The sequence below is a fragment of the Belonocnema kinseyi genome, chromosome 1 (genome assembly GCF_010883055.1).
Source record: "Belonocnema kinseyi isolate 2016_QV_RU_SX_M_011 chromosome 1, B_treatae_v1, whole genome shotgun sequence".
Taxonomy (NCBI): domain Eukaryota; kingdom Metazoa; phylum Arthropoda; class Insecta; order Hymenoptera; family Cynipidae; genus Belonocnema; species Belonocnema kinseyi.
The window spans coordinates 32,381,269-32,406,558 of NC_046657.1; the positions used below are offsets into that span (position 1 = coordinate 32,381,269).

General features: G+C 27.5%; 3 protein-coding genes across 8 annotated transcripts in view; 2 read left to right on the plus strand and 1 right to left on the minus strand.

The window, feature by feature from the left end:
* Positions 1-1,034, plus strand: part of LOC117172576 (ubiquitin-associated protein 1) — a 23,731-nt gene extending 22,697 nt beyond the window's left edge. The window contains exon 4 of the mRNA XM_033360685.1: positions 947-1,034. The gene's annotated coding sequence lies outside the window, so the exon portion shown is untranslated. The remainder of the gene's footprint in view (positions 1-946) is intronic.
* Positions 879-23,296, minus strand: LOC117172310 (plant intracellular Ras-group-related LRR protein 5-like). Of its 6 annotated transcripts, none has more exons than XM_033360130.1 (7): positions 23,140-23,296; positions 14,786-15,235; positions 11,241-11,427; positions 11,010-11,168; positions 10,743-10,928; positions 7,823-8,071; positions 879-1,120 (listed from the first exon to the last, which is right to left on the minus strand). In XM_033360130.1, the coding sequence occupies exons 1-7, from the start codon at positions 23,249-23,251 to the stop codon at positions 1,057-1,059; spliced, it is 1,407 nt and encodes a 468-aa protein (XP_033216021.1). In that variant the 5' UTR covers positions 23,252-23,296; the 3' UTR covers positions 879-1,056. The 6 variants fall into 6 exon arrangements, with proteins under 6 accessions (XP_033216021.1, XP_033216110.1, XP_033216284.1 ...); XM_033360219.1 differs by having other exon boundaries at positions 881-1,120; positions 23,159-23,295; XM_033360393.1 differs by lacking the exon at positions 23,140-23,296 and adding an exon at positions 22,813-23,082 and having other exon boundaries at positions 886-1,120.
* LOC117177405 overlaps positions 22,703-25,290 on the plus strand; it is a 38,355-nt gene continuing 35,767 nt past the window's right edge. Inside the window, exon 1 of the mRNA XM_033368064.1 lies at positions 22,703-22,800. The gene's annotated coding sequence lies outside the window, so the exon portion shown is untranslated. The remainder of the gene's footprint in view (positions 22,801-25,290) is intronic.

Sequence of the window (25,290 nt, forward strand, 5' to 3'; positions counted from 1 at the left end):
TTTTCTAATGCAGAAAAAATTAAAAGCAACAATGTCTTTTTGCGAAGAATTATAATTTTTATTTTGGGACTGCAAATTTTAATAAAGAATGATAATTTTTTTAATAATAAGGACAATGAATTTCTATGAAGAATTATAATTTTTATTTTGAAAAAGGAAATTGTACATGAAATTATAATTTTTTCTTGGAAAAGGAAACTTTTTACACGTAACGAGAATTTTCGTAAAAGAATTTTTATTTTGATGCACAAGAAAAATGTTAAAAAATTCCCCTTTTCCAATTCAGAAAAATTTGAAAATAATGAATTACTCTTTCAGCTTAAAAAAAATTTTAGCAACAATCTTCTCTTCCAATTTAGAAAAAAAAAAACACATTTTCTCTCTTCCAACTCAAAAATAATTTTTAAATAAAAAAGTCTCTACGGATTCAGAAAAAAAATTTCATCCTTTTCAACTCAATAAATATGTTTAAAAAATTCCCCTTTTCCAATTCAGAAAAATTTCATTTGAAAAATGTTCCACTTTCTACTACAGAAAATTTTTTTAAATACAGATTTTCCCTTTCAATACAGAAAAATATGATGTCAAAAATTTTAAAAATACCATTTTTAATAACAAAAAATCAAAATTGGCGTTAAAAAATTGCAAAACCTAATTTTTAACTTATTTATGTGTGAAATTAAAAAAGTAATTTTTTATTTTTATTCTGTGTCTAATTTTATACTTATTTAATGATTTAATTATTGAGGGACAACAAAATTGATTTAAAAAAAACGTTTTTTTTTCTTCTGGGAACCCTTAAATATAAATTTTGTTCAAAACATAATAAATACGGTTTTTTTGGGATTTGAAAAAATTGGGGGATGAGAGTATGAAAAATTGAAGAAAAAAAAAGTGAACAAAGTGAGTATGCGAACAATTTTTATGACTCAAATAAAATTTTCAGATGCGAAAAATCGAGGCGGGCTCTTATGAGTGAGTGGCATTTATGCAGTTGAGGTTCTTGTACAATAAAATTAATTTATAAGATTTTAGGAAAGTGTTATTTATTTAATTTCATTCGTTTATGAAGAAGCGATTATTCCTTGATCCAGAAAGCGTCGAAAATTGAGCTGCACACCTGAAAATTAATTATAAATTTTATTATTATTTTCTTCTTTTTTTTTAAATATTTAAGGTAAAATAGATGTCTACTCGCCTGAAAAATCTGGAATTGTCGGGAAATTTTATTAGAAATACCTTTAATAGCAAAGAAATATTTTAAAAAATTGGAGTTTGGACGAAATAATAAAAGTTAATTAATTAAATAATTGACTTGAATTTTTTCTAAAATTTATAAAAAAATTCTACAAAATTAAAAAAAAATTAACTTAAAATCTTCCAGATTTTTTATTTATAATTTTAGAAATTTCTTGAAATCTTTTCAAATGTTGTCCAAAGATTAATTTTTTAAAATAATAAATTATTTCAAGCTTTTATGGAAACGTGAGTCAGCTTAAAGGATATTTCGACTTTTTTTAAGTTGGGAAGAAACTTTGAAATATTTGATAAGTTTTCGAGAATTTTTTAAAGTTTCAAATCATTTTCAATCTTTTCAAAATTTCTAAAAATCTTCAGTATATTTTAAGCTGGCTCAAATTTTTATTAAAATGCTTAAAACTCTTTAAAATTTTAAAATATTGCCTCACAATATTCTAGATTTTTTTTTATTAAAAAAAAATGTGTTCAATCTCTTGAAAGTTTTAAAAATTTTTTAAAAGAAACATAAAAATTATTTTATTAATTTTCGGAAATCTTTTTAAGTTTAAAAATGTTAAAATTATCACTAAAACTTCTAAATTCTTAAATATTTTTCGAATTCACTCGAATTTGTCCTAAAATTTATTAAAAATTCTAGAAAATTACAAAAATTGACCTAAAATCTTCCAGATTTTTTCTTTATAATTTTGACAATCTTTTCAAGTTTTGTCCTGATATTATTTTTTCAAAAAAATAAATTATTTAAGATTCTACGGGGAATTCGAGTCACTTTTATAAATATTTTATAAATTTTCGGAAATTTTTTAAAGTTGTAAAATATTTTCAATCTCTTCAAAGCTTCTAAAAATCTTCAATATCTTTTAAGCTGGCTCAAATTTTTATTAAAATGTTGAAAACTCTTTAAAATTTAAAAATGTTGCCTCAAAATCTTCCAGATTTTTTTCTTGAAATAAAAAAATTGTTCTATTTTTTGAAAGCTTCCAAATTTTTTAAAAAGCTTTGATTTTTTATTCCAAATCCAAAGAATTAATAAAAAAAGTAAATCGTTTCAAACTTTTCTCAGAATTCGAGTAACAATTTTAGTAGGTTTCAAGGATATTTAGAATTTTGGAAGAAACTTAAAAATTATTTTACTAATTTGCGTAAATTGACCTAAAATTTATAAAAAATTAACCTAAAATCTTCCAGATTTTTTCTTTATAATTTTGGAAATCTTTTCAAGTTTTGTCCTTAAATGATTTTTTCAACAAAATAAATTATTTTACATTTTACGGGGAATTCGAGTCATTTTAAGGGATATCCAGAATTTTTTAAAGTTTGGAAGAAATTTAGAAATACTTTATAAATTTTCGGAAATTTTTTCGAGAATTCGAGTAACAATTTGAGCCGGTTTCAAGGATATTTAGAATTTTTAAATGTTTGTAATAAATTTAAAATATAAGGTGAATTGTCGTAAAACTTTCCAAGTTAAAAAATATTATTAATCTTTTTTAAAATTCTAAGCCTTCTAAATATCTTTAAAAATCATTCGAATTTTCATATGAATTTTATAAAAATATTTTGAAATAAAAAAAAATTGCTGCAAAATCTTCCAGATTCTTTTCTGACAGTTTTTTGGACATCTTTTGAAATGTTTTGAAATATTTTTAAATATTGTCTTAAAATTAATTTTTCAACAAAATAAATTATTAAAAAAATTTCTGGGAATTCGTGTTCAAATTCGAGTCATTTTAAATTTTTATTACAATTTTTTAAAAGCACTGGAAAATTGAAAAAAAAAATGTTTTATAACCTTTCGGAAATCTTTTCAACTTTTTAAATATTTTTAATCTCTTAAAAACTTCGAAAAATTCTAAATATCTTTTAAACTGGCGCAAATTTTTCTTAAATTTTTTAAATTAAAAAATATTACCTTACAATCTTCCAGAATTTGTTTCGAACAAAAAAAATTGTAAATTCTCTTGAAACTTTTCAAATTTCTTAAAAAGCTACTAGGTTTTTTCAAAATCAAAATAATTTTACATTTTGTTGGAAATTTGTTGAAATCATTTCCAGTTTAAATTTTCTTTTAGTCTTTTTAAAACTTCTAAACCTTCGAAATATGTTTATCATTTTTTCCTTAAATGTTATAAAAATCCCTTGAAATAAAAAAAATTGCCATAAAATCTTCCAGATTCCTTTTTGAAAATTTTGGAAATCTTTTAAAATGTTTTGAAATTTTCTTAAATATTGTCTTAAAATTAATTTTTCAACAAAATAATTTATTTTAATTTCTGTGGGAATTCGAGAAAAAATTTGAGTTAATTTTTTCTGAAAAATCTTTCAAAATTAAAAAATATTACCTTACAATTATCTTGATTTTTTTCTCGAAATGTTTTGAAATGTTTTAAAATTTGTATTAAAAATTAATTTTTTAAAATAAAAAATCATTTACAATTTTCCTTAATTTTTTTAAACCTAAAAATAGTATATTCTGTTTAAATTTAGTTTGAAATATCTTCAAACTTTTTATTATTTTTAATATATTTAAAACTTCTAAAATTCCAAAATATTTTTCCTGGTTTCAAACAAAATTTTAATGCGAACTAAAAGTTTCGAATAACTATTTATTTCTTAAGTTTCTTTGCAATTTTCCTAGGTTTCTCGAAAAAAAATCAAAAAGATTCTTTAATATTTCAAATATGACGAAAAATTATATAGAAGTTTTTTTTAGTACCAGATTTTGAAAAATTGTAGAACGAATTTAAATTAGTTAAAAATATTTAGGACTTTTTGACGTTTGGAATTTTTAAAAAATATTTGATAAAATTTTGGAAATCTTCCAAAGTTTAAAAATATTTTTAATTTTTTAGGACGACAAATAATTTCAAAATTAAAAAAAAAATCAATATTTTATTTCAATATCTCCAAAATTACACATTTTTAACAGATTTTTTCAAGTTATCAATTATTTTGGGAATTATGTTTAAAAATTCTAAATATTCTTTTTAATGATACGAATTTTTCTTGAAACATTGAAAAAATTCTGGAAAATGAGAAAAAAAGTCGTAAAATCTTCTAGATTCTTTTTTGACATTGATTTAAAATGTTCCCATAAATCTTAAGACATTTTTTTATTTTCTGACATTTAGAAAAAATTTAAAAAGCTTCTAACTTTTTGGTTCGAAATCTTTGAAAATCTACATTTTGTTTTAAATTTGTTGAAATTTATTTAAATCTATTTTGTTATCTTTTCAAAACTTCCGAATATCATTGGAAAAAAATTATGTTTTAAAAATTAAAAATCTGTAGCGGTTAACAATTTTAGGTTATACTGGCGTTTTGCACAAAAAATTGGCATTTTAAATCAAAAATCACTATCATTCGAACAAGATTAAATATATTTTAATAATTTTTGATTACGTTAGTGTTTTTCGTCGGAAATTACTATATTGAATACAAAATAAAATATTTGAAGAATTTCAGGTTATGTTAGCGTTTTACATCGGAAATGGATATTTTTATTAAAAAATTATTAGATTTGAAAGATTAAAAAATTGTCAACAATTTACGTTATTCGGGTTTTTTCGTTTGAAAGTAAAATTTTAAAAGAAAATCATTACTTTTTTAAGGTTCATGATTTTTGAAACAAATTTAGATTATGTTGGCGTTGTGATAAAAAATTCGTATTTTACATATATTACACAAAAAATCATTATAATTTGACCAAGATTTATAATCTTTCAATAATTTTGGAATACGTTAGTGTTTTTCGACACTAACTTTCATTTTTAATACAAGCAAATTAGATTTCAAAAATAGGGATGTCACCTTAAACAATTATGGGTTATGTTAGCGTTTCGCAGATTTGCAATAAAAAATTTGTATTTCAAAACAAAAATCAGTATAATTAATTCGAATAAGATTTAGAGAATCTTTTAGCAATTTCAGATTATTTGAGTATTTTTCGTCAAAAATTGGCATATTTAATAATAATTTAACAAACTTGAATAATTTTCTGTGATATTAATTTTGTTCTTGTAAGAAATTATTAGTATTTTTAATAAAAAATCATTATATTTTAGAGAATTTTATAGATTTTTCAACCACTTTAGGGTTATGTTTGCTTGGTTTACCTAAAATTTGTATTTTTAATCAGTTTAAAATAATAAAGTGTATAATCTTGAATATTTTTTGATCGACTTAGTTTTTTTCGTTGGAAGTTCAAATTTCTATGAAAAAAGTCATTAGAATTCAAAGAAGTTGAATAATTTTTGAACAATTTTAGGTTACGTTAGCATGGTACATCAAAAATTGGCGTTTTTAAACAAAAAACATAATTTGAACAAGATTTAGAATCTTTTAACAATTTTACATTAATATGTTAGTGTTTTTCTTTGGAAATCGGTAGTTTTATTTTGTTTTTAAATTAGATTTCATAGAAGATTCACCATTTTTTAACAATTTTTGGTTATGTTGTCGTTTTACATCAAAAGAAGGACTTTTAACCAAAAAATATTAGATTTAAAAAATTGGTTACAAAGGAAAACTTATAATTTTTTTCTAATTGATATGTTAGTATTTTTTATTAGAAACTTAAATTTTTATTTAGAAATCATTAGATATCAAAGAAAATTAATAATTTTTTGAACAATTTTATGTAACATTAGGGGTTTTAATTGAAAATTGGTATTTCTAAACAACAATAATTTCAAAGAAGATTTTAAAACTTTTAACGATTTTGGATTATGACATAGTGTTTTTCGTCGAAAAAATGAACTTATAATAGTTAAAAATGGAAGGAAATTTAAATTTAATTTTTAACTGTTGCGAAGTCAACTTTGAATTTTCTTTAATTTTCAACACTTTGAAATGTGACCTTGAAAGATTAAACTGCTGAAAAATGATGAAAATTGAAAATTCAATTTTGAAATATTTAAAACTTAAGAAAAAAGTGCATTTTTTATTTGGAAATAAGTATAAAAAATGTAATATTAACATACTTTGGTATGAAAATTTAATAAATAAACATTTCATTCCATGCAAAATTGAAAAAGTCGATGTTTTCAAGAATAATACAATAATAAAACAATGATTTGTCACGTTATATTAATGTTTTTCTTCTAAAATTAGTATTTTTTAAAGAAAAACGTACCTGATTGTCCATTTATTGCCAAATAAATATGTTGCTCTTGAATATTTTTCTATTATTTTAGATAATACCCATCTGAAAATTCCTGTACTGGATCATCGGAGGATCCTGCACAGGTTCCTGTATGCGAAACTGTACAAGAACCTGTACAGTTAATCTTGACTGTCCTTTTTCAGGAATTTTGCGATGAAAACCTGTACACGATCCTGCAATGGAACCTGGGTCGACAAATGAACCGTTGGAAGGATCAAGTATAGGTTCTTGTACAGGTTCCTTTGCGAAAAAATTAAGGCACAGGTACCTCTACGGAAAAGTGTACAGGATCCCTCACAGAAAGCCATCAAAGGAACATTTAAAAGGATTGAGTATAGGTTCCTGTACAGATTCCTTTGTAAAAAATAGGGACATCTACACAGAAAAGTGTATAGGTTCTCTTTTATAAAGCCATCAAAGGAATTTGTTAAAGGGTCGTGTATAGGTTCACGTACACGTTCCTTTGCGAAAAAATTGAGACCGAGGCACCTGTACAGCAAAGTGTATAGGATTCCTTACAGAAATACATCAAAGGAATTTTTGAAAGGATCGAGTATAGGTTCCTGTACAAGTTCCTTTGCGAAAAAATTTAGGCGCAGGTACCTGTACAGAAAAGTGTATAAGATCCTTTTCAGAAATCCATCCAGGGAACATTTAAAATGATTGAGTATAGGTTCTTGTAGAGGTTCCTTTGTAAAAAAAATTGAGACACCTATACAGAAAAGTGTATAGGATCTCTTTTATAGAGCCATCAAAGGAATTTTTTAAAGGATCGAGTATAGGTTCATGTACAGGTTCCTTTGCGAAAAAATTAAAACTCAGGTACCTGTGCAGCAAAGTGTATAGGATTCCTTACAGAAAGCCATCAAAGGAATTTTTGAAAGGATCGATTGCAGGTTCCTGTACAGGTTTCTTTGCGAAAAGATTGAGGCGCAGGTACCTATACAGAAAAGTGTATAGGTACCCTTACAGAAAGCCATCGAAGGAATTTTTGAAAGGATCGAGTATAGGTTCCTGTACAGGTATCTTGGCAAGAACATATACAGGATCTTCGCCAAATTACTGTACAGGATTCGTCAAGATTTGTACTCGTTCGTGTGCAGGTTGATATCTAGCAACATGTCCACAATCCGCCGAGGTTCCTGTGCAGGAACTCTCAGCAAGGTATAGGTACCACGAGATAACAAAAATTTGGTTTTAATGTTATTTTATATTTTAATTTAAAAATTGCTTAAGATTAAAACAATTACAATTACAATTAATACTTGAAAAATAAAAATTAAGGCTTAAAAATTATATCTGGAAAAATCTAGAGCTAGCTGGAAAAAACCTGGAATTATCAGGGATTTTTACAAGAATTTGAGTAGACACCTTTTTTTAAATTAATGAAAAATTTACCTATGAGAACAGAAAAGTGCAACTGTTGGAATTTCGTAGACGTCTGAACCCAGACCAAAAGTTACCCAGGCGTCAGTAAAAATTGGCTCTTGGCAGGAATTGTTTACACAAATACTCACGGGTCCATTTTCTATCAAAACGTAAGGTATACAATTTTCCGAGAATTTTAAATCGGAATTTTCTTGAAAAAATGGCTCGTATGATACTTTCACATTCAAAGGCGATGTTATTTCGAGAGAGTGATGGTATCTGAAATAAGATCGATAATAATTTTACTCCTTTTTTTTTAAATTTTATATTTAGTATTTTAATATTTCTCTTTAGATGAAAGAGGGATAAGGTACTTTTTTGGTTTTGAACAGTTTTATTTTGTTGAACGGGAGACAATTATGGTTTTAATTTTTTTGTGAATTAGATAAGCCAATTTCGTTATTGTTAACATTTTTATTGGGTTGAAGAGGACAAATTCTCGTATTTTAAACATTTTGATTGAGTAGAAGTGAAACAAAATTCTGAATTTGAAAAGGGAAATAAAAGTATGTAAACATTTTTGTTTAATTAGAAGGGAGAGAATTCTTGTTTCAAAATTTTTTTCTGAATTGAGTGAGGAAAATTAAATTTTGTAATATTTTAATTGACTCATAAGGGAGGGAATTTTGGTTAAAATTTTTTTTTTTACTTAAAAGAGTGACATTCTTCATTTTTAACATGTTTGTTAAGTTGAAATGGAGGAATTTTTGGTTTTTAATGGAAAAAAGAAAATACAAATTTGGAAACATTTTTGTATAGTTGTTCAAATGGAGGAAATTTTTGTTTTGAACTTTTTCTGAATTTAGAATGAAAATTTCTGAAAATTAGAATTTTTAAACATTTTTATTCGTTTGGAAGAAGAAAGTTTTGGTTTTAAATTTTTCCTGAATTGAATTCGAAAAGGAAAATTAAAACGTGTAAACGTGGAAATAGAGTGAAATGGAGGACTTTTGGAATAGAGGATATGAAGTAGATGAAACAAAGGAAATAAAGGAAAATGAAGTAGATCGAGTGAGGTCAAATTGGGGGGAGATAAAGTAGAGAGAATGATGAAATTTACCATATATAAGGGGAAAGTGTGGGAAGTAAGTGCAAATTACGGTAGGAGAGTGGAAATTGAAGGAAATGAGGGGAGTGGGTGTAGATAAAGAGAGGGGAAGTAAGGAGATGTTTAGAAAGGGTAATTGAGCAAAGTGGAAATGGAAAAAAATCTGAGAGTGGAAGTAGGCAAAGGGATAAATAATAATGGGGAAATTAGGGGAGGGTAAGGAGAGGAAAGAAATAAAAATGCAGTAGGGGGAAGTTAGGGACGGGAAGTATGAAGAATTAAGGGGAGGGGAAGTATAGGAAGTAAGTGGAAATTAGACGTGAAATTGAGGAAAATTAGGGGAGTTAGAGTAGAGGAAGTGAGAAAAAAAGAGGAAATTTATGGGAGTGGAAACCATGGAAGGTTGAAATTAGAATATAAGAGGGGAAATGGAGTAAAATGAGAGGAGGAGAAGTAAAGAAAGTGGGGGGAAATAAAAAAAGGTTTAGAGTGGGTAAATGAAAGGAGTGAAAAATAAGAAAAACTCGGATAGAGGATGTAAAGGAAGTGATGGAAAATTAGGGGAGGGGAGATAAAGGGATATGAAGCAAGGAAATTAAAGGTAAATTAGGAGAGAGGAAAGTATAGGAAGTAAGTGTAAATTATGGTAGGAGAGGGAAAATGGAGTAAAATGAAAGAATTTGTGGTAGAGAAAGTGATGGTAAATGAGATGTTTAGAGAGGGTGAATTAAACGAGTGTTAATTAGATAAATTCGGGTAGGGGAAGCGATAGAAAATTATGAAGAAATGAGGGCACAAGAAGTAGAGAAAATAAAGAAAGTAGAGGAAAGAAAGGCAAATTAAGTAGATGAATTGAGGCGAAATTGGCGGAACAGAAATTAGGTGGAATGAGAAAATTTACCATATAAGAGGAGAAAGTATGGTTGGTGGAAATTACATTAGAAGAGGAGAAATTGAAGGAGACGAGGGGAGTGGGAGTAAAGAAAGTGAAATTAAAGGTGGACTTGAGGAAGTGAGGAGAAAGGAGGGGAAAGGAGGGAGGGAAATAAGAAAAGGTTTAGATAGGGTAAATAGGATGGTTATAAGTGATTAAAAATTAGGGAGAAATAAGGAGAGGGGACGCAGAGGAAATAAAGTGAAAGGAAGTAGGGAAAGTGATTGCAAATGAGAGGAAGGAAGTAGAGGGAGTGAGGGGAAATGAGGAGAGATTTAGATAGGTAAATCAGAGGAGTAGAAATGGGAAAAATTCAGGGAGAGGAAGTAGTGGAAGCGATGGAAAATAACGGGGAAATGAGGAGAGGGTAAATACAAGAACTGAAGGGAAGTTAAAGAGGGGAAGTGAAGTGAATTCGAGAAGAGGAAGTAGAGGAAATAAAGGGAAAGGAAGAAGGAGAAGTGCGGGGACATTAGGAGAGAGGAAAGTATGGAAAGTTAGTGGAAATTAGGGGAGAAGATGAGAAACGTAGGGAAATGAGGGGAAATAATGAGAGGTTTAGAGAGGGTAAATCAGACGAGTGTGAATAAGAAAAATTCAAAGAGAGGAAGTAGGGGAAGCAATGGAAAATAAGTGGGGGAAGAGGGGAGGGCAAGAAGAAGAAATAAAGGGAAAGGAAGTAGAGAAGTGATAAGGTAAGGGAGGTGATGAAGGGAGAAGTAAGGGAAGGGGAAGTATAGGAGGAGAGGGAAAAGATGGAGGATTAAAGGAGGTGAAATATAGGAGGAAGAGGTTTCAAATAAAGAATATTTTGGTCCTTATTTTTCTGAAATAAAGGAGGGATTTTCTTTTGTAAATAATTACACATTTTTCAGGAATTATTCATTAATAATAAGAATGGTTAATACCTTGTGGAGTAAACTTTTCGAAGTGCCAATTCCCAAAGAGAAGTTACGACATTTTCACTAATTTTGTGAACAGTCATGAGCTGTCTCGGTAAGTCGATAGTAATTTCCTCGATACCGATTTCTTCCGATAAACGTAGTTTTATATTACAGCTTCGAAAATCACTTCTTGGAATTGATAGAAAGCACCTAAATCAGGAAAATGAATATTATATTTATATTATTAATGATAAAATATTAAATTATTAAATATATAATAGAGTACATTACCCGCGAGCTACAGCGTTTCTCAAATCCCCTCCAAAGGAATTTCGAATTTTCGAAACGAGTTGGGAGAGCAAAGGGTAGGATAAATAATTTAAATCTCGATTTTGATCAAATTGAATAAAGGGCGACGAGACGAATCCATTCAGTGGCAAATACTTCAATCTGATATATAAAAATTAAAAAAATGTATTTAATAATTTTTTTTTATTACTCACACTTTGATTTTTGATTTACCTGTTTGAACAAACTGAGATATTTCTTAATTCTGGTGCTAAAGTTAATCTATTTGGAAGCTCCTCCAGAAAATTATTGTCTACGATTAAATCTTCAAGCTTTGGAAGAGATCCTAGCCATTCTGGCAAAATTATGAGGCGATTATTAGATATTGAAAAGTATTCCAAATTCCACAACTGACTGCAGGCTGTTTTCAATTTACAAAAAAGATAATTAATTTTTTATTTGTCAATAAAAAACTATATAATAAATACTATAATAAATTCTTAAATTTAAAGAAATATAATTTATAATCATAATTTTTAGATTTAAAACAAATTTTAACATCCCAGTTTTTTTTTCGTTTTTAATTAATACAAATTTACCTCCGCCTGGATTTGAATCAAGAACGTGACTATCCACGAGAGAAGCGTAAACTAATTACGCTGTCGAGGTAATTGATTAACGTAATTGGCGCTATTGGTAAACGCAACACTTATAGATAGTGAAGTTCCCGGTTCAAATCCTGGCTAGGGCAGATTTTTTCTTGTTTTTCAAAAATTATTTGTCCGAAGTAATAGTTTAAACATCGAAATTGATATTAATTACAAATTTTTAATGAATATTGAAATAACTACATCGGCTTTTATTTAGTTTTAATTTAATTTTAATTATCAACATCTTTTTCAATCAGATCTATTTTAAAAATTGGCAATAATTAAAAAAAATAATTCACAACACAAAAATACGCATTTTCTACCAAATCAATTACATTTTCAGCTAAAAAGACGAATTTGAAACAAAATAAATGAATTTTCAAATGAAAAGTATAAAGTTTATTGCAAAAATGAAGCAGCCATATTTTTATTCCAAAAATTCATTTTTAACAAGAAAGAAAATTAATTTAAAAGGAAATGCGTTAAATTCGTAAACAAAGAACTAAAGTTTTAACTGAAATGGTGCACCTTAAATAAAAAAATAATTAAAATTTGATATTTTTGAAAACCAAAAGACAAGTTTTCAAAATTGTAAATCTTACAAATTCAAGAATTTTCCAACAAAATTAACATTAAAACTGTTTAATTTTTAAAATTTCCAATTGAAAGTTTTACAAATTTGAAGATCTGCAATTGAAAATTCTTCAATTTTTAGGATTTGCAATTTAAAATCTTCAATTCTAAATCTTCCAAATTGAAGAAATTGTCAAAAGTAAAAATCATCATCGCAATCAGATAGTGAGAATGATAAGGAAGTGAGGGTGGAATTAATGGGAATGGTATGGTGGAGTGGAAGTAAGGGAAGTATGGGAGTTAGGCGAGGGAGAAGTAGGAGCAGTAATGGGAGGGAAAGTTAAGGTGATAAGTGAAGGGGAAGTGTGAAGAGGGGTAGCAGAGAAAGTAATGAGAGGGAATGTAAAAAAAGGGGACAGTGGCAGTAAAGAGAAATGTAGTATAGGGAGTGAGGAGAGGCATAGTAGGAAAAATAAGAGGATGGAGAATAGGGAAAGGTGAATAGGGAAAGTGAGGTAAGAAGGGGAGGGGCAATCTGTGGTGGAGAGTGTAATTAGTTGAAAAGAGGGGTTGATAAGTGAAGGTGAGAAGGGAAGGATAATGTGAATAGATGGATAGGGTAGAAGTAGAGGAAGAGGGGAGAGGGAAATTAAAAAAGGGAGAAGTAGGAGAATGAAGGGAAAAGTAAGAACAGAACTAATAGAGGAGTGGTGATGAGGAGAATGGTAGTAGGGGACTAGAAGTAAGGAGAAAGGTAATATAGAATGTGAGGAGAGGGATCATAGGTGATGTGAGGAGAGGGGAAGTAGAGGAAAGAAAGGAGAAGAATGGAGAGGAAGTGAAAGGGAAAGTAAAAGAAGGTACAGTTCGGATATAATAGTATAGTAGTATGGGAAGTGAGAAGAGGGATAGTATTGGAAATAAGGGGATGGAGAGCAGCGAAAGGAAGAGGGTGTGAAGGTGATAAGGGAAGGGGCAATGAGCAGCGCATAATGTAAGTAGGCGAAACAAGAGGTTCGGAAATAAAGGTGAGAAGGGAAGGATGAGTGGGGGAAGGGATGATTGGACTAAAAGTAAACAAATTAATAAGAGGGGATGTAGAGGAGGGAGAAGTAGGAGAATGAAGAGGAAGTGACGGGGCAAGTAAGAAGAGGGCTTGTAGAGAAGTAGAGATAAGGTGAAAAGTTGTAGGGAGTAATAGTGAGAAGAAAGGCAGTAGGAGAGTAGCAGTGCGGAGAAAGGTAATATGGAAATTGAGGAGAGGATTAGTAGCGAAAGCGAGGAGAGGGGTATTGGAGGTAGTTATGAGAGAGAAAGTAGGGGAATAGAAATATGATAATAGAGAGGAAGTAAAGGGGCAAGTAATAAAAGGTTTATTAGGGAAGTAGCAGTTGGGGGAAAGGTGGTAGGCGACCGGTAGTGAGGAGAAGAGTAGTATGGGAAGGGATGAAAAGGATTTTAGTGAAAGCAAGGAGATAGGAAATATAAGAAAGGAGGGAAAGAGAGGGTCAGACGAAGATGGGAAATAAAGGGTGGCGAGAGGAAGTAGGTGAAGTGACGGATTGGGAAGTGAGGGTGATGAGAATAGGGAATATCGAAGAAAGAAATAAGTAAGGTGTCATAAGGAAAAGTAAGGAGAGAAAACGTATAGAAGAGCGAAGTGGAAGAATGGAGAGGAAGTAAAGGTTAGTTAGGGAAAGAGCTAGTAGGGAAGTGGAACTTAAAGGAAAGGTGCTACAGAATTGGCAGTGAGAATAAAGGTATTATGCGAAGCGAAGAGAGGACTAATAAGGGAAGTGAGGATATGGGAAATAGAAGAAGGCAGCAAAAGTGAGAATGAGAAGTATTTGGGTCGTAAGGGATGAAAAGTGTAAGTAGTTGACATGAGGTATTGGAAAGTGAGGACGATAAGGTTAGATAAAGTTTGGGAAGGGAATGGGTAGGTTGAAAGCAGGGGAAGTGTAGTAGAGAAAAAGTATAGAATGGAGAAGTAGGAGAATGGAGAGGGAGTGAAGAGGGAATTAAAAAGAGGGCTAGCATGGGGGTGTGAGAAGTTAAGGGAAAATGAGTGGTGGAGAGTGGAAGTGGGTACAGTGACGGTGAAAAGGGCAGAGGGAGTGGGGAAGGGATTGTTGAAGTAAAAGAAGAGAAAGTAGAAGAGGGAGAGTTATGAGAAGTAGGCGATGGCTAGTAGAGGAAGGGAGGGAAAGTAAGCATGAGAAGAGTACGGAAAGTCAAAAGATGCGAAATATTGAGTGCGAGAAGAGTAGTGAAATTGAGGAAAGGGATGGGTGGAGTGGCAGTAGAGAAAGTGAGGAAAGGAGTAGTATTGGAAGTGAGGGAGTTGGAAGTAGTGAAGGCTGAGAAGTATAAATTAGAGAATTGAGGAGAGGAAAATTAGAGGAGGGAAAAGTAAAGGAAGGTGAGAGGAGCGATAAGGGGGAAGTAAGAGGTGAGCTAGTAGGGCAAGGGAGGGGAAGTGAGAGGAGAGGAAGCAGACGAAAGGAGGTAAATGAAAGAGAATTTTAAGATTCCTATATATAATTAGATACTTACAAAGAGGTATTCTTGTTATTAAATTTTCGTCTAATAACAAACACTTCAAAGTACCCAAATTTCCAATACTCGAAGGTATCGTTTCCAGTCGATTGGAATTTAAATCTAGAAGAGTCAATCTTGTGTATTGAACTTCTGGGGGTAATGTTTGAATAAAATTCCCGCAGAGATATAAATTTGTTAGATTTTCTAGTTCTTCAATCCACGCCGGGAGACTTTTCAGGTGGTTCCACTTTAAATATATTTCTTTCACATGACTTCCGTAACTTCTCAACACAATCGGAAGTTCTTTAAAGTCCCTGTAGTTCCAGTGGAGAATTGTTTTTTTTCTAACTTCTTCCGCGACTTCGCTCGAATTTAAATCCATTTGAAAAACAATCCCATGCAGTGGTTTTGAGCTTATCTCACTTTCTGGTTTAATAGTCGACCTTCGGCTCAAAATATCTCGACCTGTATTTTGGGAGATTTTTATTAATAACTCCTGGGGACTGTTATCTACTTTCTGTTTATTTACTATTTGCAGGCGGGTTAAACAAATTTAAAAAAATTTTCTAAGGAGGAAATTCCACAAAAAGTTAATTAATTAAACAGTGAAAATTTTGTATTTTGAAATTTGTTCTTGAGATGAAAGAGTAGAATTTTTTATTTGGAATTTTTATTTTAATTAAAATTTTTTTCTGAATTGGAAAAGGGATTTCTTTTAATTTTTAATAATTCTAATAATATTTTAATTGATAAATAATTAATCTAAAAAAGAGAAAATTCCCTATTTTTTAAATTTGAATTGAGTTGGAAAGAAAGAAATTTTGGTTTTTAATATTTTTCTAAATTAAGCAAAGTATTTTTTTTTGTTTTTATCATTTTCTTTTTTGTTGATTCTGATAACATTATTGAATTGAAGTAGGTAAACTCTGTATTTTAAAAGATTTTTCTTGAAATTAAAGAGTCGATTTTTTTGAATAGGAACAGCGATTTAAATTTTTGTATTTTTGGTGGAGAAGAAATCGTGGTTTATATATTTTTCTGAATTGATCCAGGAAGTTCTTTTGCTTATAAATATTTTTTTTGATCCAAGGGTATTTTTGTTTTTACTTTTTTTGTAAATTGGAATAGGATTTTGTTCTATTACATCATTTTTATTATTAAATTGGGACGAAGAAAGTGATAGTTTTTAATTTTTTTTTTGAAATGGACGAGGACACGTTTTCTTCAACATTTTGGTTGATTTGGAAGAAAGGGAATTTATGTTTCTATTTTTTTTATTTTTGAGTCGGAAGTCAATTTTTATTTTAATACCTTTTTATTGGGTTGGAACGGAGAAAATTTTGGTTTTTAATTTTTTTCCAAATTTGATGAGGCAAATTTTTTTATTTCCACATTTTTCTTCAGGTGAAAAGGCGCGAAGTTTGATTTTTAATTGGTTTTCTGTATTTGAAGATATTTTTTAAAATTATTTGTATTCAGTTGGATCCAAGTAACTTTTGTTTTCTATTTTATCTAATTAGAAAATTTATTAATATTGATTAATTATATTAATAAAATTCAATATTTTTTGTAATTTTCAATAATATATATAATTATATTCTCCAATTTTTAGTGAGTGAAAAGAGTCGAATTATTTTGTTAATTTTTGTTGAATTTGAACGGTGAAAATTTTAGTTTTTAATTTTCTCCCAAATTCGAATTTTTTATTTACAGATTTTTCTTTAGCTGAAAAGGCGAGAAGTTTGGTTTTTTATTTTTTTTCTGCATTTAGAAAAAGGAAATTTTTAAAAATATTTTTTTTTCAATTGTTGACGAGAATCTTTTGTTCTGGATTTTTGTTTTCAATAATTTAAAAACATTTTTATTGAGTTGAAGGGTACAAAATTGCTATTTTTCTTATTTTTTCGTAAGATGGAAGGGGAGAATTTTTTTTTATTATCTTCTAAATTGGAAGAGTAAATTTTTTATTAAAAAGTTTTAAATTCAGTTGTTTTTAATTTATTTGCCGAATTTGATGAGGCAAATTTTTTGCTTTTGCACTCTTTTCTCAAGTTAAAAAGGCGGGAAGTTTGGATGTTTATTATTTTTCTTTTTTTTCAAATATTTCCTGAATTAGAAGGAGAAAATTTTTTATTTTCAATATTTTAAATGAGTAGGAAGAAAGGAAATTCAAATAAAATTAATTTTCTTATCGGAAGAAAGATATTTTTGTTTTAAATATTCGTATCGTGATAAAGAGGGTTAATAATAAAGGGGGTTCTGTATTTTTAATACTTTTTTTCTGAAATTTCAAAATTTTTTATTTTTAAATGATTGTTTCTAGCTCATTTCATTTAATAAATTAATTTATATCCAAGTCCAAAAATTTATTTGAAAATCATTTTTTATATATTACATTACAATTTTTTTTGAATTATAAATTAATTTGAATTTGAAGGTTTGATTTCAATTTTCAGTGGTTCAAGTGCACCGCAATATATATAGAACCCCCGCACGTGTACTGCAGAAATCAATGAAACTGAAGGTCAGGGTCAGATTGCACCCACAAATGCACTTTAAAATAATGAAAATTTTAAAAAATGACGAAAAATTCAAAAATTAATAAATTATGAATTAAAATGAATTAAAATACCATTTATTAAATTTCAAAAAAAAAAAAATAATGTTAGGTAATTTCTGCATAAATAAACAATACCTGCAGGACTGTCAAAACAATCTCGCGATAAAAATTCCAGATTATTACAAACATACTGTCATAAATAAATAATTTTTTAAATTTTAAATTAAATTCATCGCCACTGTAATTAATAAACAATCACTTGCGCGCACCAATTTTAATTTTCCTACTTTTTATTTGACAAGCGGAACTTGCAAATTCGAATCGTTCCAGTTCCGTTTCTTTTCTCAATGCGCATGCCCTCCGTGCCTCGATTTGATTCGCCGAGAGTTGAAAACAAAGGAACCCGATTCGTTAAACGAAATCACCGTCTTTTCTTCAGATTTATTTATAAAAAAAAAAGATTTCTTTTTTCAACATAATCAAAAAAATTGAATTTCCAAAAATCCCGAAATAATTTGTTATGATCAAAATTAGTTTTCTACGTTGTATATATTTAAGGTCTAACATTGAGGTTAGAAGATGGGAGTTTATCGGACGGTAGGTGGCGCCAGCTGCTTTAGTCTAAGTTCGGTGAAAATTCAAATGGGATAAAAAAGGCTTTTTTTATACAAATTAATAGTAATCGTTCGTTTAAAAAAATATATATTTCAAGCACTGTTCAATTTCTCTTGCGCAGCTCCGAATTTCATAAATATAATAATATTATAGTCTTTTTTGTTAGAAAATAATCTTCTTAGGTAGAAATTGATCCTTTTGGTTAAACATTTATTTATTGGGTTACAAATTTAACTATTTTGTTGAAAAATGTAGTTTTTACTCAAAAATTTGTTAAATCAAAGATTAACTAGTTATTTCATTTTTTGTTTAAAATTTATCTTAGTATTTAGTATGATATTTAACTATTTAGTTGAAAATTCATCTTGTCGGTAGTAAATTTAAACATTTTCTTCAAAATTTTTGTTTATTGGACATTTTAAAAATTAAACTTTTGGTTGAAAATGTATATTTTTCATTTGAAAATTCAAATATTAGTTGAAATTCATATATTTGATCGAAAATTCTTTTATTTGTTATAAGAAAATAATCTTCTTAGATAAAAATTCATAATTTTGGTGAAAAATTCATTTATTTGGTTGAAAATTGAACTATTTTGCCGAAAATGATATTGATCTTTTAAAAATTTTTTTATCTGAAAATTTAAGTACTTTTTTCATTTTTGTTCAAAAATTGATTTTATTGTGTACTATAAAATTTAACTCTTTAGTAAATAAAATAAAATAATTAACTGAAACATCGTCTATTATATTTTTAGTTATAAATTTATTTATTTTTTTAGTTTAAAGATTAAATTTTTGTTTACACATTCATGTATTCTATTAGAAATTCATTTATTTGGGTAGAAAATTAAACTTTTGGTTAAAAATTAATTTGTAACAAATTAGTTGTATTTTCAATAAACAATATTTTAAATTATAAAATGTTGAATTCAAATAAAAAAGAAGAATTTTCAATAAAATAGTTAAATTTTCGACAACATAGTTAAATTTTCAACCAAACAAAAGAATCTTTAAACCGATTAAATCAAAAGAGACGAATTTCCAATAAATTTGTCGAATTTTTAAATATAAAATGGAATATTTAAATTTTGAGTTAAAAAAGTTAATTATAAAAAAAAACGAATGGGAAAATTTCCAAATAATAAAATTTCCGAATTAGGAAATTCCGAAATAATAAAATGTTCGAAAAATAAAATTTCTGAGTTGGAAAAATCCCGAATAATAAAATATCCGAAATTAAAAATTCCGAAATACAAAATTTCCGCTTAATGACATTTTCGAATTGGAAAATTCCTGAGTAATAACAATTTCTAATAATTAAATTCTCGAATCGGAAAATTCTTGAATAATAAAATATCCGATTAATGACATTTATGAGTTGCAAAATTCCCGAATAATAATATATCCGAGTTGGAAAATTTCGAAATAAGAAAATTTTCGACTGATGGAAAATTTCAGAATAATAAAGCTCTGAATATATTAATATTGCCGAATTGGAAAATTCCTGAATGATTAAATTTCCGAATAGGAAAATTACCATGAAATAAAATTCCCTACTATAACAATTCCGAATTGGAAAATTTCAGAATAATAAACTTCTCGATGAATAACATTTTCGAATTGGAAAATTCCCGAATTGGAAAATTACCGAATAATAAAATTCTTAACTGATAACATTTCCGAATTGGGAAATTCCCGAATAATAAACTTCCGATTGATAACATTTTCGAATTGGAAAATTTCCGAATAATAAAATTCCCGATTAATAAGATTTCCGAATTGGAAAATTTCCAGATAATAAAGTTCGGGATATTGAAATTTCTGAATTGGAAAATTCGCAAAGAATAAGATATCCGAATTGGCAAATACCCGAATAATAAATTTTCTAAATAATAAGATCCCGGAGTATTAAATTCCCGAAGTGGATAATTCTCGAATAATAAAAGTATAAAATAATAAAATTCCTGCCAGTTTGTAATATTTCCGAATTCCAACAATAAAATGTTTTTTGATAAATATTATTTATTTATTAAAAAGCTTACAATCAACAATTTGTGTAAACAAAAAATATATTTAATTTTGAAAGTTCCTGAACATACTTTTAAATTTAAAAACCAATAATTGAACAAATTTATATTTGTGGATTACAATTTTTTTCAATTGTTGTAAGTTTAAATTCAAACAATAATTTTAGAATCTTCAAACAATCAAAATAATTTGTTTAAATAACAAACTTCACTATTGTATTTTTAATAAATAATTTTTTTCATGTAAATATTTTAATTTCTTAAATTTGTGAAGTTTCTAGTTGGGATATTTTATAGTTCTGGAATTTTCTCTCGGGAATTTTATTATTTGGGAAATTTGTCATGCAGGTATTTTAATATTCGAGAATTTTGTTATTCAGGAATTATCAAATTTGGATATTTTATTATTCGGCAATTTTTCAATTCGGAAATTTGATTATTCGGGAATTTCTTAATTTGCAAATATGATTGTTCAGGGATTTTCAATTCGTAAATTTTATTATTTCCGAATTTAATTTAACAAATATTTATAATTATTATAAATAAGACGAAAGTAAGTCATTTAATATTGATTTTAGTTTTTTTTGTATTGTAAGAGAAATTTTTTATTTTTATCATGTTTAGTGATTAGGAACAGAAAATTTGAGTTTATAATTCTTTGTATTATTATTTTTTCAATTCTAAATATTTATTTTTAGTATTCTTAATTATAAAAGATAAATTATTAATTTGGTGATAAATATTTCTAATTATTATAAATAAGACAAAAATAAGTTATAGTTATTTTTCCTTTGTCTAAATGAATAAGGAATTTTCAATTGGTGAACTTTAATAATCGAGAATTTTGTTATTCGAAAATTATACAATTCGGATATTTTATTATTCGGTAATTTTTCAATTCGGGAATTTTATTGTTCAGGAATTTATTTATTGTTGTTAATTTGGTGAAAAATATTGATAATTATTATAAATAAGACAAAGGTAAGTTATTTTATATTAATTTCAGTTTTATTTTTTTAATTGGAAGAGAAATTTTTTAATTTCATCAGGTTTAATGATTTAGAACAGAAAAAATGGTGTTTATAATTCTTGTGATTCTTTTTTTTAATTCTAATTTTTTGTGTTTAGTTTTCTTAATTAGAAAAAACCAAATTTTAATTTTGTAATAAATATTTATAATTATTATAAATAAGAAAAAAATAAGTTTCATTTCTATTTCCTTTCTCTAAATTGGAAGATAAATGATTTATTTTTATCATATTTAATGAAATTATCCAATTCGGATATTTTATGATTCTGTAATTTTCTGTCATGAATTTTATTATTCGGAAATCTTGTTATTTGGAAAGTTTCTCATTCAGGTATATTAATATTCGAGAATTTTATTAATCGGAAATTATCCAATTCGGATATTTTATTATTCGGCTATTTTTCATTCGGGAACGTTATTGTTCGGAAATTTTATCATTCGGGAATTTTCCAATTAGGACATTTTATTATTCGGGAATTTTTCAATTCAGAAATTTTATTACTCGGGAGATTAATTATTTGTAAATTTGATTATTCCGGAATTTTCCAATTCGTGAACTTTGTTATTCGGGAATTTATTTATTATTATTAATTTAGTGACAAATATGTATAATTATTATAAACAAGACAAAGTCAGTTTCAGTTCTCTTTTATTTGTTTAGATCGGAAGAGAAATTTTTTACTTTTATCATATTTAATGATATTATCCAATTCGGATATTTTATTATTCGGCAATTTTTTAATTCGGAAATGGTAATAAACGGAAATTTGATTATTCGGGAATTTTCCAATTAGGAAATTTAATTATTCGTGAATTTTCCAATTCGGGAATTTTATTATTTGAAAATGTTTTTATTCGGGAATTTTCCAAGTTTTATTATTTATAAATTTTATTATTCCGGAATTTTCCAATTCGTGAATTGTATTATTCGGGAATTTATTTGAACAAATGTTTATAATTATAATAAATAAAAGGAAAATAATTGATTTTATATTGATTTCAGTCTTATTTTTTTAATTGTAAGATACATTTTTTATTTTTATCATGTTTTATGATAAGGAAAATAACAAATAAAGTTTAGAATTTCTTAAAATTATTCATTTTTTTAAATTCTAATTTTCATTTTCCTTATTAGAAAAGAGACACTTTTAATTGAGTAGTAAGTATTTATAATTATTATAAATAAGACAAACATAAGTTTCAGTTATATTTCCTTTGTCAAAATTGGAAGAGAAAATTTTTATTTTGATCACATTTAACGAAATTATCTAATTCGGATATTTTATTTATCAATTTTTCAATTCGGAAATTTTAATAGTCCGAAATTCTATACATTTTATAAATTTTAAACCTGAGAATTTTATTAATCGGAAATTAGCCAATCCGGATATTTTATTATTTGGGAATTTTCCAATTAGGAAATTTTATTATTCGGTAATTTTTCAATTCGGGAATGTATTACTCGGGAGTTTTATCATGATCATTACCTTCTTTTATGAATAAATTAAAAGAAACCTGAAATATTCGGAATTGAAAACGTTCTTTGATGGATGGCCCCTCATCTATTTTGAAATTTCGCGGTCCTCTGACCAGAGCATTGAGCGCCGCCAGGCGACCAGCCGAGTAAACTCCGCAACTCTCTCGAGTTTCGCGCCTTCCTTCTCTCGCCTGAAACGGCCATTTTGTTAATTCCCAATTCCCCTCCCCTAGTTGAAAACAACCGAAGGTCGACGCTGCTCCAAATCCTCCAAGTATTTTTGGTTAGGTTAATATCAGTGTAAGGATTATTTTCACAAGTAAGTAAATACTCCGTGTTCCTCCTGGACTCGGGGCGATTTCGATTCGCTGTGAAATATTGGTGCGGGCTTTTCGGCCGATCCGTAATGCCGGAATTTTCGGCCGCGTAATTTCCTCCTGATAGGCTTCGTCAAAGAGGCTATGGCTCCTTTTTATCGTGAGTCGTCACCAGAGAAAAAACACCCGAAAGCGGAAGGCGCTCGCTTTTTATTTCCGATTCGTTTCGCGAGTGCTTGACGAATTTGTAGCGAATTTTCGACCGGCTCTGCATTATGCAACTTTCGGGACTTATTAAGAGTCGGGCTTAACCTCGCGGAGCCCTGTCTATATAACCTTACAATTAGACGTCAATTTCACTTTTTCGAAATCGGACTTCCTGGCCGAGGTGGCCCTTCGGAGCCTCCTGGGGTGGAACTCCCATTTTGGAAATCGGTTCGGCTTTCGGGACATTTCGGGCAAGCTTTCAGGACAGTTTTGTGAGAAGTGGGCTTTTTTCCAGCGGAGAGGAGTCGCCCCGAGTCCAGTTCGCTTTCAACTGTTATTTTTGTTTACTTGTCATGTGCCATAACCTCTTGGGATAACCTAAATCGGGCTAAGTGAGAATATTTGTGAGAGTTTTTTCGAGGGGAAGTGAGGGATCTTTTGTGAATGTTTTCGGGCCTTTGGGAAAATTCGGGAAAGGTAAGTTGCGTCTCTTCGATACGATTGTGGGTTTCTTCTGGATAAATGGATACTCGAATTTGGTAACAGCTCTTTTTCAGTATTTTGTTTTGTTTTCTAAAAATATTGGTTTATCAGTTGTTTTTTTATTGTGTATGAATTTATGTTGATTGATTATTAAGAATTATATTTTTCTTTGCGCAATATTGGGAGTTATTTCGATTTAAACATTGATTAAGAGTTGTCAATTTTTCGAAATTAGGTTATCGATAATAAAAAGCAATTTTTTTTATTATATACAAATCAGAAAGGTTGCATTATCTTTTTGATTTTAATACCTTTGGTGATAAATATTTATAATTATTATAATTAAGACAACCTTTTGTTTTTTAATTCTTTTTTAGGTAGTAATTTTCTTAATTGGATCGGAGAAAATTTATTATATTATGATTATTTTCTTTAATTCTAATTTTCATGTTTGGAAAAGAGAAATTTTTCGTTTGGTGATAAATATTAATCATTTTTATATATATGGCAAAAGAAAGTCATTTGATTTATCTCATGGTTGCATTTTTTTCTTAATTGAAAGAGAAATTTACTTTTATCATGTTTAATGATTTGGAACGTAAAAAATTTAGTTTATGATTTATTATTTTAAATCAATTTTTTTTTCTATTTTCAATTTTCTTAATTGAAAAGTAGAAATTGTTCATTTCGTGATAAATATTTATAATTATTAAAAATAAGACAACAGTTAATTATTTTATATTGATTGCACTTCTTTTTTTATGTTTTTAATTTTTTTTAATTTCTAATGTTCTTAATTGGAAAAGATAAACTTTTTAATTTTATAATGTATAATAATTATGAGCAAACAATATTTAGTTGACAATTTTGTATTATTTATTTATTATTTATAATAATTGTTTAATTTTTATTTTCAATTTTCGTGATTGAAAAAAAGAGAAATAGTTGTTAATTTGGTGAAAAGTACTTATTATTATTCATTATTCTAAATTATAAATATTTATCACGAAATTAAAAATGTCTATTTTCCAATAAAGATAAATAAAAATTGAATTAGAAATTTAAAATAGTATTCTAAAAATAAATTATTTGATTTCATGGGGATTTCAATTCTTTTTTTTTAATTGAAAAATAATTTTTTTTTAATGTGATAAAACTATAGTGTAATTTTTTTATTATTTATTATTTTTTAATTAAATTTCAATTTGTCTTAATAGGGAAAGAGATACAGTTAATTTCGTGAGAAATGTTTATAATTATTGTAAATAAGATGAAATTAGGTTATTTTATGTTTATTTCAGTTCAGAAAATTAAAAAAAAAAAAAAATTCCAGCTTTTTATCTTCAAAAGAAAAATTTTGAAAATATAGATTTTTTCCTTTTTAACTTAATCAAAATTTGACAAATTAACAATTTACCTTTTATAATGTAGACAGTTTTGAAAACATCAAAATCCTCTCGTGTATAATTAAAAAAAATAATATATAGATTTTCCCCTTTCAACTGAATAAAAATAACAGAAAAAATTGCCTTTAATTAAACAAGAAATGTTAAAAACCAAATCAAAATTCCTTGTTCAATTAAAAAAAAAATTTTTTTCAAACCAAAATTTTCCCTGTACCAACTCGATAAAAATGTTTAAATTTACCCTTTTGCAAGAAAATAATTGAAAATAAAAATTCTTTTCTTGCATAAAAAAATTCAAAAATAATATACAGATTTTCCCCTTTCAACTTCATTAAAATGTAAAAAATAAAAATCGCCTTATCCGATGAAAAAATTGTTGAAAGAATTGTCTCGTAC